This window comes from Wolffia australiana, chromosome 11, assembly GCF_029677425.1.
Source record: "Wolffia australiana isolate 7733 chromosome 11, ASM2967742v1".
NCBI classification, from domain to species: domain Eukaryota; kingdom Viridiplantae; phylum Streptophyta; class Magnoliopsida; order Alismatales; family Araceae; genus Wolffia; species Wolffia australiana.
The window spans coordinates 1358416-1377861 of record NC_135845.1 but is presented as its reverse complement, the minus strand read 5'-3'; the positions used below and the strand labels follow the sequence as shown (position 1 = coordinate 1377861).

The window sequence follows — 19446 nt, the reverse complement described above, 5'->3', positions numbered from 1 at the left end:
CTGATGTCCGTCCCGTCACATCCTGGCGGTGACGTTGCCAAGGCACACCTCACAATGACAGATCCGTGACGGATGGCGTGGTAGTGACGGATGTCATTTTCTGGTCCAGTGACAGTGACAATGACGGAATACCTGTGATGGGCGACATGATGGTGACACATGATGCAAATGTGACGGATTTTTCTAAAATCCTAGGACGTGTGACGGGACGCGAGACATGTCAAACTTCTCGTTGCATCCCTGCCCGTCACCACACGTCATCCGTCCCGTCACGTCCCGGATATCACAGATGAAACAAATAATTGAACATTCCGTGATATCACAGATCAAACTGTCGTGGCGCGAATCCGGCCGTGGAAACGGTGATCCCGAGGGGAGGGTCCACGGCTCAGGCCGACCACTAATCCACCGGATTTTCTTGAAAACGCGGGAAAAGCGCGGGTGGGAAGATAAAATCGAAGCGGCGGTTGTGGGCGGAAATCGTGGCCACGTGGCAGCCACGTGGCGGTGGGGACGGGCCCACCGCGGGAGGAAAGAAGGGGGGGTGGAGCGGAGAGGGGGAGGAATGGCGTCCTCTCCCGTTCACATCGCGCCTCGGCGATCCCCTTCGATCTGCTCTTCGATCTTCGCCTCCGATCTTCCCTTCGATCGATCCTCTCTTCTGATCGCGCAATCGCCGCCGAAGATCGCCGTCGCGGAGGAGGAAGATCCGGAGGTTGTGTTTTTTTCCCGGAATTTTTCGGCCTTCTGATCGGTTTCTTGCCGATCATGCTAGGTTTTCATCAGCCGGATCCGGATTTTTCTGTTTCCAGAGTGGTAATCTCGATCCGCGGCCTGTTCTTGGCGGATATGGCGGTTCTAGGGCTCGTCCGTGGCTGATTGGATCAGCCGTATTGGTCTTAGAAAAAGGCTTGGATCGCGTTAGGTTTGGATCAGTATTTTTCCATCTCCGGAGTTGTAATCTCGTTCCGTGGCCTGTTCTTCGGGGATGTGGCCGTTCTAGGGCTCGTCCGAGTCGGATTGAATCAGCCGGATTGGTTTTAGAAAAAGGCTTGGATCGCGTCAGGTTTGAATCAGGATTTTTCTATTTCCGGAGTTGTAATCTCGATCCGAGGCCTGTTCTTGGGGGATACGGCGGTTCTAGGACTTGTCCGAGGCGGATTAAATCAGGCTTGAATCGCGATAGGTTTGGATTAGGAATTTTCTATTTCCGGAGTTGTAATCTAGATCCGTGGCTTGTCCGAGGCGGATTGAATCAGGCTTGGATCGCGTCTGGATTGGATCGGGATTTTTCTATTTCCAGAGTGGTGCAATCTGTGATGGCCTGTTCTCGGGGGATGTGGCGGTTCTAAGGCTTGTTCTTGGCGGATATGGCGGTTCTAGGGTTCGTTGGAAAGCTGATCTGAGGATTTCGGAATTGATCGGATGGGGATGATGGAATCCCCTTCGGACGCTGCTTTCTCCGCGTTTTCTTCGTCTCTGCAGTCTGATGAACTCCGCCGGGTCAAGTTCTTGTGCAGCTTTGGGGGCAGCATTCTGCCGCGGCCTTTGGACGGCAAGCTTCGCTACGTCGGCGGCGAGACGAGGATTGTCAGCGTGCCTCGAGACGTCACCTACGAAGAACTCATGCTCCGGATGAGGGATCTCTTCGATGGAGCCTGGTCGTTGAAGTACCAGCAACCCGATGAAGATCTCGACGCCCTGATTTCAGTCGTGAACGACGACGATGTCACGAACATGATGGAAGAGTACGATAAACTTGGAGCTGGCGGCGATGGGTTCACCAGATTGAGGATCTTCCTCTTCTCTCATCCTGATCACGACAGCGGGGCTTCCTCGAGCTCGCCGGCGGGCGGCCAGTTCGATTCCTCCGATGAACGGGAGACTGAGAGGAGGTATGTTGATGCCTTGAACAGCTTGATTGATGGGAAGCCGACGTTTGAAGGAGGATCAATGGCGGATTTGAGAAGTTTTGGGGTCAGTGATCAGTTCTCCAGCCACCGAGGAATTGAAGCTTCGATGCGCCGGTTGAATATCCCTCACCAGGCTTCTGTTGGGCAGAGATTCAGCGATGCAGAGGGGCCGAGGAGCCCGGTTTATCGCGCTCCGGCGCATCACTTGATCCATGATCCTTTGGAATTGCCATTGCCGCTGTCGCCGTCGTCGTCTTTGAGGCCGCATCACCCGGCTTTCGGAGAGCCCAGTGAGAGAATTTCAGAGGAATTTGCAAGGCAGACTCCGACCCAGCACTCCCCTCACCATCCTGGCTTTGTGGAGAGTATGGTCTGGCTGCCTCCCAGCGGTGTTTTGGGAGAGAAGGCTGGATTTCCGGGGAATTTGGGCCATGTTCATGCGGTATGTGAGCCTAATAATCGGTGTGAGCACTGCATGATGGCTTTGAGGAGGGCCCAGTTGACAACTCCTGAAGCTCGGTTTCATGATGGCCACTGGAATCAATGGCAGACTCATCTCGATCACTTGAACCCAGAAGGTGATTTTGCTTGCCGAGTGCCTGGCGCCGCATACCCGGACTGTGTTCTCTTCAGAGACAATCCCAGCTTGGATCATCATCATGTCTATCCAGGTGAAGTTCATGGTCAAGAGAGAGGCCGGTTCGTCCAGCAGCATCAACTGAATCATCATCTTGAAGACCCTAGATTGCATTACGCTGAAAGATTTCCAGTTGATAGAAATGGCTCAAATTTTCCTCATCATCATGGAAACTATTATGAGCTGCACATGATGCCTTCCAACCGCAATTATGTTCATTCTGGTGAAGTGATCCACGACCACCATGCGCCTGGTATCGGGAGCCACGTACCGTTGTCGAGAGTCGATGATGGGGGAATTCATTATGGAGTCAATCCTATGCATGTTTCAGACCCTCCATTCCAAAGGGCTCAAGGCCCCCCTCCAGTTTCTAGTTTTAGCAGGACGGCTCTTGGTACAAGCCCTACCTACGAAGAACCAGGGTCAATGCTTCAACTCCCATCTAATGGAACATCTCAGGTCAGAATCCCAAAAGATGTGAACGACCAGATGCCTACTAGTTGGAATGTGCATGGTACTAATCGTAAGAACAAAGTGTTTCCAACGAATGGGCCTGCAACACATGATAACTATTACAGTGGAAAAGCATTGAATCCCGAGTTTCATATGGTCAATAAGGAGAGCAAGCATCAGTTTTTTCCTGATTTTTTCCAGCCCAAGAAAGACCTGCCGAGGATTACATATCCTCTCTCTAATGTTGGGGATCCAACTGTTCGAAATCCAGAGCCCTCTCGTGATGTCGTTAATGGCTTCCGATTGCCGGATAAATCTCATCAGATGTCCCTTGCGAAAGCATCTGTAGAATCTAAGCCAGTCAAGATTCCTTCGGAGGATGAACAGGACATGAAACTTGACCCACGGAAGTCTGTGGCGCTGAAAAAAGAAATTTCTTCGGAAGAAGCTAACTCCAAAACTACAGATTCAAAAAAATGCTCTAACTTGCCACCAGACTTCATTGCTTCGGTCAAGGTTATCAACCTTGAGGATGCAGGAAAGGCCAGGGAAACAGTTCAAGAGATGGCAGATGTAAGTCCAACAAAGGAGCTTGTTGATAGAGGAGTTTCACTTTCCAACTCAGAACCGATGGTGAGCTATGAGTTCAATAGTGAAGGAAAAAAAAATGATATGAGCTACGCTAACCAACTTAAACACCCCCAGAATTAGAAATAACATTCCTTTGTGCAGCCTACCCAAGAAGAACTTGATGCTGACATGGAAGCGGATGAGCCCGCCATTTCTAAGATTGAGTTAACGGTGGAAGAGGAGGAGGCTCTATCAAAAGGGCTGCAGGTCTGCATTTAGTTTATCATTTATATTCAAATTCTTTCCATTTAACAATTTGTTTCCCTTTGATTCTTATCCGCAGACAATTAGAAACTCAGATTTAGAAGAAATCCGGGAGCTGGGCTGTGGAACTTATGGATCTGTCTACCACGGCAAGTGGAAAGGCTCAGATGTTGCAATAAAAAGAATAAAAGCAAGCTGTTTTGCCGGGAAGCCTTCGGAGAGGAAACGTTTGGTAAGTCTCATTAACTCTTGATTTAAAAAAGAAATTGATGCCAAAATTGTCACAACTCTCTCGCTTGTCTCCCTTCTTTATCCGACTGTCAACTGATCTCCTGTTATTTCCGATGCTTGGTTCTTGGGATCAATCCACTTATTGTTTCATTCATTCAAATAAAACTTTCTCTTTGGTTGCTTATCTTTTCACAGATAGCAGATTTTTGGAAAGAAGCTTTAATTCTGAGTTCGGTCCATCATCCCAATGTTGTTTCATTCTACGGTGTTGTCCGGGATGGACCTGATGGCAGCCTGGCAACTGTGACTGAGTTCATGGTCAATGGATCTCTGAAACAAGTTTTACAGAAGAAAGACAGGTATTATTATGTAATCAAGAGATAGGGTTCGCAGCGTCTCGGTCGGGGATGCCAGGACAGTACAAGGCATTTCCCGTTATGCCTTGGGTTTGGGAATCAGATTTGATTCCAGACCTGATCACAAATTTAGGCCAGATAGTGGTCTGATCGATCAGGACTAACCAATCTGATTCGCCTGATCTTGGTCATTACATCCTACCCTATCGTGATCGTACAATCTGATCAATCATGATGCCGCAGATCATAATTAAAATTGACGATTACTGTAAAATTATGATCAATCAGTCATGTCTGATCATGAACTGACTGTACTCCTGGAGAGAGAGCATCAGAGGGTGACGGTGATCTTATCAGCTGACCGATCCGATTGCTCCTATCATAATTTTTAGCAATTCTCGGCCCTGGATGGAAGGTGTTTGAAGTGGCCGCTGCCGTCCAATCAAAATCCATCAGGCCTTTAACTGTTCTATCGCGTCCTCCATGATCTGGGTCTCATCCTGTTGCCGAACCCTTCTCTAGACTTCCCCTCTCTTCACCATCCTCGCAGCTGTCTGACATTGATTGTCATTATTTACTACCAGAACCATAGATCGCCGTAAAAGAATCATCATTGCCATGGATGCTGCTTTTGGCATGGAATATCTCCACGGGAAAAACATTGTCCACTTTGACCTCAAATGTGAAAACCTACTCGTCAACATGAGGGACCCTCATCGACCTGTCTGCAAGGTTAGTTGGATTCACACAGAGTTTCTTTATCTATTACGTATACCTTCTGAAATACGGGTGTAATTGCAGAAATTTAGTAATACATATTTAATGTTTGAAGGAAATTAAATTTTAAAGCATGTTTATTTCTTTGGGTCCTTAGGTTAGTTGAAAGCAAGTTGGGCCAATCTTGATCGGATCCAAAGGCCAATCTTATCGGACCAAAAATTGGTATTCAACCAGTTTTGATCTCTCAATTCAAAAAATAAAAATAAAATGACATGGCGAGCAGGACCAAAGTCCCCCCCCTATCTAATTTATTAGATTGCCGTTTTGACTGATCTGATTTATTCAGTCTATCGTATTGAAAGATTGAAAGATTAATAGAATCACTTTTCAAAAATAAAAGATTAATAGCATCATTTAAACTCGCCAAACCTCACCTGAAGCGAAATCCAAAGAGTGGATTCATGTCCAGCAGCAGAGGGTTGTTTTTTTAAATGTGTGCTTTTAAAAGATGCGTCACACAATTTCACAAATATCATACTGATGGTTTGATCTGATCGAGATCGGGAACAAATAATCGGATTGACCCATCAAATCTGATCATTTATCAAACCTATCCATATTTGGTCGCATCATCAATCGATCATAGGTCATGTATAGTATTTCAATCCAACGTACAAGAATCAATCCTCAATTAGCTGGGTTAGTTGTTGAACGATAAGGGTAAACAAACTTCCCTTTCCTCCGAGCTTCATAAGAAAATATATTTTGTTGTAAAAGCAAAGCTTTATAAGAAAAAAACATTTTCAGATCCTGAAATTGTTGTCATTTGACATTGCTCCATTTATGCTCAGATTGGAGATCTGGGTCTGTCAAAAGTCAAGCAGAAGACTCTTGTGTCGGGTGGCTTGCGCGGGACCTTGCCATGGATGGCACCGGAGCTTCTTTCAGGGAAGACCAACATGGTTTGTGAGAAGGTAAAAGACTTCAGAACCACAACCCAGACCAACATGGTTCTTCAAGTTTATTTTTGCTTATTTGTTTGGTATTCTGTTTTTAGATCGATGTTTACTCATTCGGCATTGTTTTGTGGGAGCTGCTCACTGGGGAAGAACCTTACGCAGACATGCATAGCGCATCAATAATTGGTGAGTACACCTCAACACAAATACATTTTTGTGCAACAATTGAACAAAATTGAGATTTTTTTCAATTTCTTAAAGACGTGAATTTTTTTTATCATGTTTGCAGTTCATTTAAAAACCTGCAATTTTCCCTCTTAGTTGCGCAAACAGAAAAGTGAAACCTTTTGCATCTTTATCTATAATCATGCTGGCTCCGGGTTTCTTTTCCTGGGCTTTAAATTTTGATTTGTCATTTGTTAAATGTTTTTTAAATTTATGTTAAACTATTGATTTTATAAATCATCTAAGATAGGATTGGAAACTTACAGAAGGTTATAGTCGTGAACTTAGTTTCTTTATTTTATTTATCTAGAAGCCTCGATTACTTGTATAAATTATCGAAAAATTCTTCAGAGCAAAGAGAAAAAGTAAATGTTCCATACCTTCCACTGACAAAAATTGAGGATATTTTCTTTATCCGGCCAAAGCAAGAAAAAAAAGACTTTCGTGCACGCAGCTGACCAAAAAAAAATACAAAATTTCCATGTAATTGGCGCGATCAGACAAGTTGACTTTGTTGGGTGCTCTTCTCGAGACATTCCAGCTTCATATTTTCTTTCTTTTGACTTAAAATTATTTCTTTTACAATATGATGCCCTCATAATTCATTTGATTTATTCAGAAGGACTATACATATGACTTTAGTTATTGAAAATTTATGTCAATTATGGTTATCTTCCCAGGCGGGATTGTGAACAACACTCTTAGGCCAACTATCCCAACATGGTGCGACCCAGAATGGAAGGCACTTATGGAGACCTGCTGGTCAACGAACCCCGTTGACCGCCCCCCATTCTCTGAGGTCTCCCAGAGGCTGAGGAAGTTGGCGGCGACAGTCAACGTTAAGTGAAGGCTGCGTACAGTGAAGACAGTATGTATATATTCTTCTTCTTTTTTCCGAATTTCCCGCTGTTATCATCAATTTTTGTTGTTCGATGATCCGACGGGGGAGATGGTTCCTCTCCGGTTAGGTGGGTTCTCTGCCGTTGATTCTTCAGACCCCCTTGGGTTTCTCATGGAATTAGGGTTTCTGATCCTTAGACGCTTGCTTCCCTGCAGGAGTTTGGAGTCTGGTTGATTCTTCGAGTGGTTTTGGTGTACATATATGTTTACAGGTAAGTTATAGAGGAGAACCTTCGTTTTATCAAACATTTTTACTGTGGTCTCCCTTTGTAGATCTTATGTCGTGTAGAAATACCTCCAGGCTTTGATGTAGAAAGCAGATGTGGTCTTTAATAAGTTTTGGGAGAACTTTCTCTCTAAATCGTTTTATTGTTGGTTCCCTTTCTATTTAATGTATTGCAGAACGTTTACATTGAAAGTAAATGTGGCCTTCAGTAAGTTTCTGGGTAGGATATTTTCTCTCCTTTATTGGTTCATAAATTAACTTCTTTTGCACCCGCTCCTAGAGGCGGCGGCGCCCTTAAACTTGCGCCTTTGGTTTTGACAAAGGCGCGAGATCGGGAACGAAGAAGTAGCGTAGTGTTTCACTTTGAAGATCTTATGCACTAGGAAATTACTAGGGTTTAGATAATAAATGTGGCCTTCAATAAGCTTTGAGATTGGATAATTTTATCACTCAATCATTTCTTCAAAGGGCTCCCATTTTAAATATGATGATGTGGAATTACACAGGAGTTGGGTAAAGGTAGCAGATGTGACTTTTAATAATAAGCTTTTGGTGAGGATATTTACTCTCTGAGCCATCTTTATTATTAGCTCCATTTCTAGATTTTATAGGTTATATGGAAATACGGATAGTGTTCAATATAGAAAGCTGATGTGGCATTCAGTTATCTTTGGGAGAGGAGCTTTGTATATGACCTGGATTTCCAAAGTGCTGGCATTTAACAAACTTTGGGCAGAGAGAAAGTTGAACAACATGACTTGCAATTTACCTTCTTAATACAAGACTTGTAATTTTGGGTAATTACCGTTGGAGGCAGAAAGCCCACTGTTGATGTCTTCTTTTTTTCCCTTATCAATTCCCAATGAATAAGATGATCTTGAGCCATTATTTGTTTAATTTGGTTGATCTGATACTTGGTTACCTCATTCATATTTATGTTCCCACTTATACGTAACCAATAACAAACCTGGATGGAGATAAATAGAAAGTCGATAACAAAACGAGCTTTGGAATCCTAATGGAGAAGCTGTGGTGATTAATTTAGGAATGGATGATGTGGAAACCTCTATATTTATGAATATTTTAAGGTCCTTTATGAAACCATGTATATCATTAATTTGGATTAGCGATATGTCACCAAGTCATGTCCCATCTTCATCAGCCATCTTCATATTATGCATCAAAAATGTTTTCGATCCCTGAAATTGATAAGGGGGTTGTTGTCCTGCAGTTAAGCCGCACACCGTCCTTGATCTTTTGATCAAAGTCAATCAACCTCAACCAGTGCAAAAAAAATCCTTGAGAGGGAATACCATGTAGTATTGCCAAGAGAATTTACGAATCTCAGCAACATGCCATTGTGGCCTACGCATTGGCAGTTGATCTTACATCAAATTTGTAGAGAAAAGCCAACCAAGCGTCATCCTGATTGGTTACCTTCCTGGAATCAACCGCATGGTCTCCCAACCCGCAAGGTGTCATGGCATCGTGGTTCACTAGAGGGGCAATAAGTTAAGGGAGGGGTACAAGGAATGCGATGCGAGGCACCCGTACGATGGGTCTGGTGCAACCCGGCCCAGCCCGACCAGACCGGACCGGATTGGATCGGACCCGACCCGACCCAACCTGACCCGACCCGACTGGACCCGACCAAACCGACCGGACGCGGCCCGACCCGACCGACCGGTCACGACCCGACCGGTCCCGACCCAACCGGACCGGACCTGACCCGACGCGACCGGACCGGACCGGACCTGACCCGACCCGACCCGACCATTCCGGACCCGTCCCGACCCTCCCCGACCCTCCCCGACCCAACTGAAGCCGCAGTGTCACGGGACGGGTACAAGGGACTGATACGATTGCTCCGTGCGACGTCTCGGACCGAACAACCCGACAGACGGGTGTGATGGGTTGGACCGACCCGATCGGCCCGCATTCAAAAAAAAAAAACCAACCACATGGTCTCCCTACCCACATCAGCATTGATGTCGTGCAAGACTAAGATCGAGTCTACGTAAGTCATCCTTTTTGGGGATAGCCGGGTATGTTGGCTGCCGCACATGCAGCGTAATGTTGGTTGCTCACGCCGCTGAGAGTGTGTGCAGATCTGCCACTCCTAGCAAACTGGTAGCGAGATGTCCCCAGACTTTAAAACAAATAAGGATTCATGATCTATGATTTTTTTTTGGAATTCAGCGTTAAATTTATCCTATATATGTCGATTCACATATAAAAGCGTAGTAATTTGGAGATTATATCCAATTTCAAATTTATATGATTTTGTAGGATATAAATCCAATATTTGTATTTTATTTTTATAATTTAAAAATGTAGTACAATGAAAAAGTCTTATGCGTTGCATGCATTTTGAAATCATCTAATTCTTTGAATTTTTTTTAAAAATAGAATTATCTAACTATACCTGGACCACATGCTTTATTATATATTGAGTGACTTGTCTTAAAAGCTTTTGGGAATTCAAAACAATCTTTAGAAGGTTTGTGGACATGGAAGAGAGAGACAATGACTCACATACTAGGATTAATCAAATGGATGAGAGAATTTGTGTTGAACCCCTCGTGTTTAAATAGATGGGGGTGTTTGAAACTTTCCCTCATTATTTTTTTTGTATTTTTATAATTAGTAAAAGGCCTATTAAGGCTTGGTACCATCAAATATACTTTTCATCTAAACCAGCAAATATTGTTCTGGACTTGCAAGAGTGGGGGTGAGTATTCTTGGAAGAAAATCAATTAGTTTAGATTTAAAATATCTGGTATTTATGGAATTTTCTAATATTAAATTCATAAATTGATAAAAAAATTCAATTTATTTTAATACATTTCTACTTTTCCGGTCTTCCTCAATATTTTTTTTTGCTATGGTGAATATCAGGGAATGGAAGACAATCTCATGCACTTTGACCAAGGTCAAAGTGAATGGCAACTGATAGCCTGAACTTGTCATCATTTATATTCTCAAAACAAATATTTGTCTGCTATAATGCATGTTTTCATGAATATCATCATGTGGGTTTAGTGAATCATCATCTAAAAATAGCATAACGTTTTATTAAAACTCATGTAAGTCATATTTTTTATTGTTTCCTCGTACATAAAAATTATAGTTTATGTTGAACTCCATGCTAGGGCTTGGAGGAAGGAGAGGAATGAATTCCTTAACTAGAATATACATGAGGAGGGGTATATATACCCTAGGAGAGAGAGAGAGGAGAATATGAGTTAGTGATAAGTGAGGGAGCCTAGTGGGTTTATAGAACATGACCCACTAGGAGAGGCCTCTCACTAACAGCCCCCCGCAAGCGAGGTATGGATGTCATCCATGCCAAGCTTGGAGGTAGCACGAACAAGGAGAGGATTTGATAATCCCTTCGTGAGAACATCGGCCGCCTGGTCGGATGACGGCACGAAAGACAAGTCGAACAAGCCCTCGTCCATCCGCTCCTTGAAGAAGTAGCGGTTGATCTCCATGTGCTTGATGCGACCCGTCTGGCCCGGATTTTGAGCCAAGGCAATAGCCGATTTGTTGTCACAATAAAAGTGGATCGGACGGGTGTACTCGACGCGAAGTTCGCGGAGCACCCCGTGAATCCACTGAGCCTCAGAGGCCCCATCCGCAAGTGCCCGGTATTCCGCCTCTGCACTCGAACGGAGACACGATCCTGCTTGCTGCTTTTCCAGCTCACAAGGCCCCAAGACAAAGATGCAAAGGCCGGTGGTAGACCGGTAGTCCACGCCGAGCCTGCATAGTCAGCGTCAGATATACCTTTACGATCGGCTCGAGCTCCGGGGAAGAGTAAACCCTTCCCGGGACAGCCCTTCAGTACGCGAGCACCGGTGAGCTGCTCGACGATGAATCATGCGGAGCATGCATGAACTGACCGAGAAGGCTAATCGCATAGCTGATGTCGGGACGCGTGTGGGTCGAGATAGAGAAGTTTCCCACCAACTGCTGATATTGATGGGTGCTGACCGCGAGAGTCACTTCGGCGCCAACTTGACGTTGGGGGTCGATGGGGTCTTCACAGAGCACAGTCGGTCATACCCGTCAAAGTCAGCAGGTCCACCGTATATTTTTGCTGGCTGATGAAGATACCACGAGCCGAGTAGGCCACCTCGAGCCCCAAGAAGTACCGGAGCTGACCAAGGGTCTTGATCTCAAACTCGCGGGCAAGGGAGCGGCTGAGGCGTGAAGCTTCGGCAGTGTCCGACCCGGTGATCAGGATGTCGTCCACATAAACGACCAGGATAGCGACCCCGGCCGGGCCGTGACGGAAGAAGAGAGTGGCTTCCCCATTGCTCTGGGTGTACCCTTCGGCGCGCATGACGGAGCTGAAGCGGCCGAACCACATCCGCGGTGATTGCTTCAGTCCATACAAGGACTTCCGCAGTCGGCAGACGGTCCCCGGAGGCCCGAGAGGGTAGCCCGGAGGATGATGCATGTAGACCTCCTCGGTAAGATCGCCATGAAGGAAGGCGTTCTTAACGTCGAACTGGCGAATCAACCACCCATGATGAGCGGCTAGCGCCAGGAGGAGGCGGACGGTGTCCATCTTCGCGACCGGAGAAAATGTCTCGAAGTAGTCGACGCCATAGGACTGAGTGAAGCCACGAGCCACGAGCCGCGATTTGCGGCGTTCCAGGGAGTCATCGGCGTTGTGCTTGGGGGTGTGAACCCACTTGCACGAGACGGCCGTCTTCCCGGGCGGGAGAGGAACCACATCCCACGTGTGGTTTTTGAGCAAGGCGCGCATCTCCTCATCCATCGCCGCTTTCCAATGAGGACAAGCGATAGCATCGGTTAAGCGCGTGGAACGAAGACAGAGTCGATGCGGGTCAAAAACAGGCGGTAGGGAGTACTCAACCTGGCGAAGGAGCGATAGTGAGAGAGGGGGTAAAGGGGAGTGCGGGTGCATCAAGGACCCCTTTACGCAAAGCGATAGGCAAGTCAGGGGAGTCATCGTCAGCAGGAGAAGAAGACGACTCGGAAATGGCTGGCGGAAGAGAGGAAGGCGAGAACTCAGCAGACGGGGAGGGGGCGGAAGCAGGAAGCGAGGATTCGGGAGAGGAAGATAATGGAGTAGGCGCAATGGGTGAGGAAGGAAGGCCGACCGGTGGAGGAGAAGAAGAGGAGGGTGGAACGACTGTGGGAGGAGAGACGACAGTGGGAGGAAAGGGAGCAGCGGGCTCCAGAACCAGATCCGGCTCCAAGTGGGGGGCCGGAGGAGATGAGGGAGAGAAGAAGGGTTGAAATTCAGAGAAGGTGACATTGGCGGAGACGAAAAACCGACGAGAAGAGGGATGAAAGCATTTATACTCTTTCTGAAGCAAAGAGTAGCCAACAAAGACGCATTTGAGCGCCCGGGCATCCAGCTTCGACAGGGAGGGCGTCGTGTCATGAACATATGCCGTGCAGCCAAAGACGTGGGGAAGAAGGTGAGTGCGGAGCTGCGCGGCGGGAAAGGCAGCCGACGACCGGTCAAGCGGAGGGCTGAATCGAGGGTCGGGGTGGGCAGCCGGTTGATGAGATGAGTACTGCCGTAACGGCTTCCCCAATAAGTCCACGGACGTGGTAGTCCAGCAGGAGAGTGCGGGCAGTCGACGTGACATACCCAATACGCCGCTCGGCAAGGCCATTCTGCTCGGGCGTCGCCACGCAAGACGTCTCGTGGAGAATCCCATGGGCGGTGAAATACGAGGCCAACTCCTGGTTGACGTAGTCCCGCGCATTGTCGGACCGGAACCGCTGAATAGTCCGGCCAAACTGAGTCTGAAGCATGGTGCAGAAGGCTTGAACAGTCGAGGAGACGGCGCTCTTGGACAGCAACAAGTAGGTCCACGTGTAACGGGTGGCCTCATCAACAAAGATCAACAACCACCGGTGTCCCTTCAGGCTGGCCTGTCGCGACGGACCCCATACATCGCTATGAATGCAATATAAGGGAACATCACCGTGGAGAAGTCGACGGAGGGAAGGAGGCCCGGCGATGCTTCGCCAGTTTGCATGCATCACAAACAACAGAATAGAGGTCCAAGCCAGTACACAATGTCGGAAAAGTCTTTTCAAAGCATGGAAAGACAGATGCCCGAGCCTGGTGAGTGAGTAGAAGTCGCTGCCGCGCTGGTCCTCGATCACAACAAGCACCGCTGCACCGGTCCCCGACCGCCTCTCGCCCAACAGCGTGAGGCCATCCGAGCGCCTAATTCGCAAAGTCTTCCCCACCTTGTCAGTCAAAAGATCCCATCGACTGAATGTGGAACGAGCAATGGACCGCATCGACGAGTCGCCGCGGTGACATAAGTAAGGTCTGAAGGGACGGAACATGAAGGACGTTGTGAATGATACCAAGGCCATCCACATGGATCAACCCGATACCAGTCACGCTGGCCGTCCCCACCCGCCGTGTGGACAGCTCGACCACCAAGGTGCCGCCAGAGACAGAAACCGGTGGTTGAACGGTCATATGCTCTGTGGCCCGATGATCAAGCACCCGGTGGTATCCGAAACGAAGGGAGCTTGGAGGGCCGAGTGTCCACAATACCACTGATCTGACTTGGGAAGGAAGAACGCACGAAGTCACCGAAGTGAGCCACGGTGAGGCTGCGAAGAAGACGCGGTCTGCAGGGCAGCCACCGGGAGCTGATACGGGCAAGTTCGACAGTCAGCTGGTCATTAGTCATGGCTGGATGGCTGGAGCTAGAGGGCGACGGGACCGGTACCTGGGCAAGATGGGCTCTGGCTTTGCGGGACCAGCGAGACGACGAGGCAGGAGCTGATGACGACGAGGGGGCGGCCTCCGGATCCCGGGTACTGTCCAAAAATTTCTTGATGCACCGGGCCTCAAGATGATTCGCTTGCCGCAGAGGAGCAAACCACCGGTGCCCGAGCCCAAAGAAGGCTTGGGCAGCAAGGAGGTTGCTCCGTAGGGCGAGGACAGGAGGGCAGCACTCGCCGGGGGACTCGGCAGGCAGGTCCAGCAGCGGACGTTGACGACGAAGGCTGCTTTCAACCTCCGTCAACTCCTTAACCAGACCATCGAAGTCCGGAAGAAGAGTCTGGGAGTGAAGAGCCCGGCGCCGGACATACGCATATTCCGGATTCAGCTTGTCGAGAAATGACATGTAGCGGAGCTTGAGAGCATGGCAGCGGTCGACGCAATTCGGATCCCCCCCCGGCATGTAATAGTCCACCTCGCGCCACAGGGCTTGGTGGGCAAGGCTATAGTCCATAATGGACATGGTGCCATGTCGGAGTGCACTCGCCCGCTCGGCCAAAGTAAAGATCTTCCAGTCATCAGCATCATGCCCGCAGTAGCGACGGGCGTGCTCCCAGATCTCCCGCGGAGTCGTCAGGTGGAGGAACTTGTCATAGACCTCCCGAGAGAGAGTGTGAGTCAAGAGCCAGGAGTGGACGAAGTACTGCTCGGCACTCCAGGCCGGGAAATGCGGGTCCGTGACGGGGAGGGGCTGGCAGGTGAGATGTTTCTGGAGCAGACGGCCGCGCAGAGTGTACTCGACGAACTTCAGCCACGACATCAAGTTCGGAGCACTGAGACGGCAGTTATCCGGAGCCGGAGGGAGAGGAACACCGATTTTCGGCGACGGGAGTTCCCGGGCAAAGTCAGCCGCGGTGAAATCTGCTTGGGTTGACGTCGGGGCGGTGGATGCAGACGGATCACTGCCCATGCTGGAGGTAGTCGACATGACGGCAAACAGCAGCAGCGGCAGCGAACGAAGAACCGAACACGGTCCGACACTGCTGGCGGACAGTAGTTGCTGGCGGGCGCGGCGCGCAGGCGGCTGCTTGCGGGCGGCGGCTTGCGCGCGGGCGCTGCGCGCAGGCAGCTGCTTGCGGGAGGCAGCTGCTTGCGGGCTGCTGGCGGGCGCGTCGCGCGCGCTCCGTCGCGGCGCTGCTCGCGGCGCTGCTCGCGAGCGCAGTGCGCGAGCGGTGGCGCTGGCGGGCGCTGCTCGCGGGCGCTGCTGCGGCGGCGGCTGCGCGCGGCGCTGCGCGCGCAGGCAGCTGCTGCGGAGGCAGCTGCTGCGGGCTGCTGGCGGGCGTCGCGCGGGCGCTCGTCGCGGCGCTGCTCGCGGGCGCTGCTCGCGAGCGGCAGTGCGCGAGCGGTGGCGCTGGCGGGCGCTGCTCGCGGCGCTGCTCGCGAGCGGCAGTGCGCAAGCGGGTGGCGCTGGCGGGCGCGTCGCGCGGGCGCTCCTTGCGGGTGCTGCTCGCGGGCGCTGCTCGCGGGCGGCAGTGCGCGAGCGGTGGCGCTGGCAGGCGCGTCACCGGGCTCTCCTTGCGGGTGCTGCTCGCGGGTGCTGCTTGCGGGCAGCGGCTTGCGCGCAGCGCTGCGCGCGCAGGCAGCTGCTTGTGGGAGGCAGCTGCTTGCGGGCTGCTGGCGGCGCGTCGCGCGGCGCTCGTCGCGGCGCTGCTCGCGGCGCTGCTCGCGAGCGGCAGTGCGCGAGCGGTGGCGCTGGCGGGCGCGTCACGCGGGCGCTCCTTGCAGGTGCTGCTCGCGGGCGCTGCTCGCGGGCGGCTGCTTGCGGGCGGCGGTTCGCGGGCGCCCCTTGCGGGCGCTGCTCGCGGGCGCTCCTTGCGGGCGCTCCTTGCGGGCGCTGCTCGCGGGCGGCTGCTTGCGGGCGGCGGTTCGCGGGCGGCTGCTCGCGGGCAGCAGCGAAAAATGCCCCCCCCCCCTTTTCCCAAATCAAGGAAGCAGGGAGAGGAGATCCGCGAGCAAAGAACAGATTGAGAGGGTGATGGTGAAGAAGAAGGGAAGAAGAAGAAGAAGAAGAAGAAGAAGAAGAAGAAGAAGAAGAAGCCCGCACAAAGGCTTAGGGCTAGAGATGGGGATCAAGAGCTTGGCTCTGATACCATGTTGAACTCCATGCTAGGGCTTGGAGGAAGGAGAGGAATGAATTCCTTAACTAGAATATACATGAGGAGGGGTATATATACCCTAGGAGAGAGAGAGAGGAGAATATGAGTTAGTGATAAGTGAGGGAGCCTAGTGGGTTTATAGAACATGACCCACTAGGAGAGGCCTCTCACTAACAGTTTATTTTGTAAATATTTTAATTTTTAATTTTTATTTCACCAGATCTCCTATTTTATTTTTAACAGAAAAATTTTAGTTTCCCTTCTTTCAACATTTGAAAATCCTTCATTGCCGTCATCTGTGATGGGCATCCCGTCAAGTCACCCATACAAGACCCTCTATCACTGTCATGTTATCTATCATTAGTATTTCCTAGTATCGTCCATCATTTTCTTGAGCTTCTTAAACATCATTCATCACCGTCACATCGACTGTCACATCGGGGTTAATAACATGAAGGATAATGTTTGTTGTTCCTTGCGTAGGCTGGCACTTACCTAGGCTACGATACTCTGTGATGAGCATAAGTGGATGATGACTGCCTCCAATCTTATCAAATGTATACATCATCATGTCTTATGAAATATAATTCCAATTTGTTATATAAGTCATGGTTTAATTAAATCTCTATGGCTGGTAGTTTTTTCATTTTTTTTCTTAAATGATGGTTTCGTCCTTTGTGCTAAAGGGTACAATTGTAAGAGGGTATAGAACAGATCATTATCAAGTAAGGTTGTATGCATGTTTTATAAGAAAATCTGATTTACTAATGCATAAGATTATTTAGGTGTTTCATTCTCAGATTATGATACTTTTATTTGATTTTTATTTAGATAAAATTTTGATTCAACTATTTTAAATGCCATTGAGGTCAGTGACAATGGCCCTGGTTGCCTATGGTATAGACAGAGCTTGAAAAGCTTAACTGAATTATGTTGCATTTGTGACTTTGTGGCATGAATTAAATCACATAGGAAATAATATTTTGTATACAAGTTAATATTGAATATTATATTAGGCTGAAAAGTTTAAAACACTAATTGGAACTTAGTGATGCAATAAAGTGTTGCAGTAGAAGTTTAAGGCTTAAAGTCATGGGAACTATACAAACCTGTTTTCTTCTTAGCAACTGACTAATTAATTGGGTAGTTACCCAAAGTACTTAATGGGCTTGAATGTGTGGCTGCATAACATAGGTGTAAACAATGTACCCACCCTTACCTCAGCTTTATATCATGTAAGGCATGCAAACTCTTCTTATAACAAAATGATATTCACCAACTCATTGCATAGACAGACACTGGATATTTCCTTATCCTACTCTTAGTTCTCTATTTTTTTACAATAGAAATCAGGTTCCGACAGTGCAACTTAAGGAATGGACTACAAATGAAAATTCAGAAGGAAGGATAACCATAATTTTTCTATCTTAAGAAGTAAAAAATTAAGCTAAAGACATACATAGAAGAATAACTCATGGAAAACCATTGGTCCATTCGTAATAACTCATGGTAATTAGAGTTGCCGTTGAATCTTAATGTATTATCTTCTTCTTTGTGTCTCATCTTCATCGTCATCGACTTTATAACATCCAGATCCATATTCACTTCATAACCTTCTCGTAAACTCGCCCCTCAGAACCAAAAGTCATTACCTCACCGAACAAATGGAGTTGTAACGCAAGTCTGGATTCATTTCTTATAATTCAACAAGAATCTTGTATTTCATTCAAATTAGGGGTAATACTATCCCATTACTTATGTTCACTATTTTTCATCACTATCTGAATTGAATTTTTTATGTTGAATCTTTTATCTGAACATGGTGGCCACCAAACTGGTTTGTAGTGCAACTCATTTAGAGAGGTCATGAGTCTAAGACTGATGATGATTGAATAGAGCCTACTTGCACTAACTTTTAAAGCCAAAAAAAAATATAAATTTATGAAATGGGGCCCAGTGGCCCATCTGATTGAGGATGATTGACTGATGATCATATGCTTAATATATTCAATCGGTGATTTGGCCGATGATTGACAATCCAATCACAACCAGAGGCTTGATCAGATTGTGTTCCCTTGAGGACACTAACAACCTGATCATTGAGGTGTCGCAATGAGCACAGAATATGTGCCCTCTAATGGATCAAAAGTCTTGATCAGGGAATATTCGATCAACATTATGTCAATCTAATCAATTCTTTTGCACCCTACAGTCAGGTTTGATAGTTAACAAACTGGTCTTTTTTGGCTGCCCATAGAGAGGATCAAACGATCATGTCGGCCCACGTACCAGTGACCCTAAGTGGAACCTGACTGCAACTCTCCATCCATTTTCATTGCTCAACACATCCACTTTGGGAAAATTAAAAGGTGTTACAGGTCAAATAAGATAGAACTAATGACCCCACCTCAATCATCTGTTCAATGCCCCCAATGAACATAAGCAGAAAAGACTTCAGAACAGCAGCATGAGAGGAGAGTGATGATTACGACGGTGGCTGTGATGATGAAGGTGGTGATAATGGTTATAGAATGAAGGGAACATGGCGACAAAGGTGTAAGTCAGGGGGACAGCCAACAGAGAGGCGAAAGGATAGGTGACGGCTTCAATTGTTGATGGATGGGGCAACACGTTCACTACAATCGAGCAGCATGTGGGATAGACATGAGAATGCTACAGGCAGGAAAAATGAAGGTGGCTGTCTGGGTGTGGCGGCAGTGATCCGTCGGCAACTCCAAGGGGGAATTATGAGGAAAGCTTCAATAAACAAAATTCACTGATGTCTGCAGAAAAGGAAGGGCCCTTAATGCCTTTATGGTGACACTTTTGGAAGGAAGTTCAAAAGGAAATATTATAAGAGAAGAATTAAAAAATATATGTTTCAGCAGACATTCCATTCCGTTACACCAGTTGTTATGTTGCACCAGCAGGTCAAATCAGGGTCCAACTATCTCATATCAATGTGCACTTTGAAACTTTTTGTTCCACCCCTCAGTTTTCACATATTCAAGAGGTTTCCCCTCAAAAAGGGTGGTCAACAAGCCTTCCCTAATGATCCCAGAACATCTGTTCATCACCCAATTTTAACATCATTCCA

General features: G+C 47.9%; 1 protein-coding gene across 6 annotated transcripts; it reads left to right on the top strand.

Annotated features, from left to right (window-relative positions):
- The first annotated feature begins 481 nt into the window (after nucleotides 1-481).
- LOC144709678 (kinase superfamily with octicosapeptide/Phox/Bem1p domain-containing protein) lies at nucleotides 482-16980 on the top strand. 6 transcript variants are annotated; one of them, XR_013583085.1, is made up of 10 exons: nucleotides 482-3636; nucleotides 3736-3840; nucleotides 3917-4069; nucleotides 4264-4427; nucleotides 5009-5156; nucleotides 5996-6118; nucleotides 6202-6289; nucleotides 7009-7196; nucleotides 7385-7440; nucleotides 16833-16980. XR_013583085.1 is itself a non-coding variant. In XM_078583291.1 (9 exons), the coding sequence occupies exons 1-8, from the start codon at nucleotides 1426-1428 to the stop codon at nucleotides 7173-7175; spliced, it is 3159 nt and encodes a 1052-aa protein (XP_078439417.1). In that variant the 5' UTR covers nucleotides 482-1425; the 3' UTR covers nucleotides 7176-7196; nucleotides 7385-7666. The 6 variants fall into 6 exon arrangements, 1 of the variants encoding a protein (XP_078439417.1); XR_013583083.1 differs by having other exon boundaries at nucleotides 483-3636; nucleotides 7009-7296; XR_013583084.1 differs by lacking the exon at nucleotides 16833-16980 and adding an exon at nucleotides 8119-8351 and having other exon boundaries at nucleotides 483-3636; nucleotides 7009-7296.
- The last annotated feature ends 2466 nt before the right edge of the window (nucleotides 16981-19446 follow it).

Bases quoted from the DNA above. Each gene is read 5' to 3' on its own strand.
- LOC144709678 (XM_078583291.1), top strand. From the start codon at position 1,426: ATGGGGATGATGGAATCCCCTTCGGACGCTGCTTTCTCCGCGTTTTCT. The intron at 3,841-3,916 runs GTCTGCATTTAG...TCTTATCCGCAG, and splicing joins CTCTATCAAAAGGGCTGCAG to ACAATTAGAAACTCAGATTT. The intron at 6,119-6,201 runs GTAAAAGACTTC...TTCTGTTTTTAG, and splicing joins CCAACATGGTTTGTGAGAAG to ATCGATGTTTACTCATTCGG.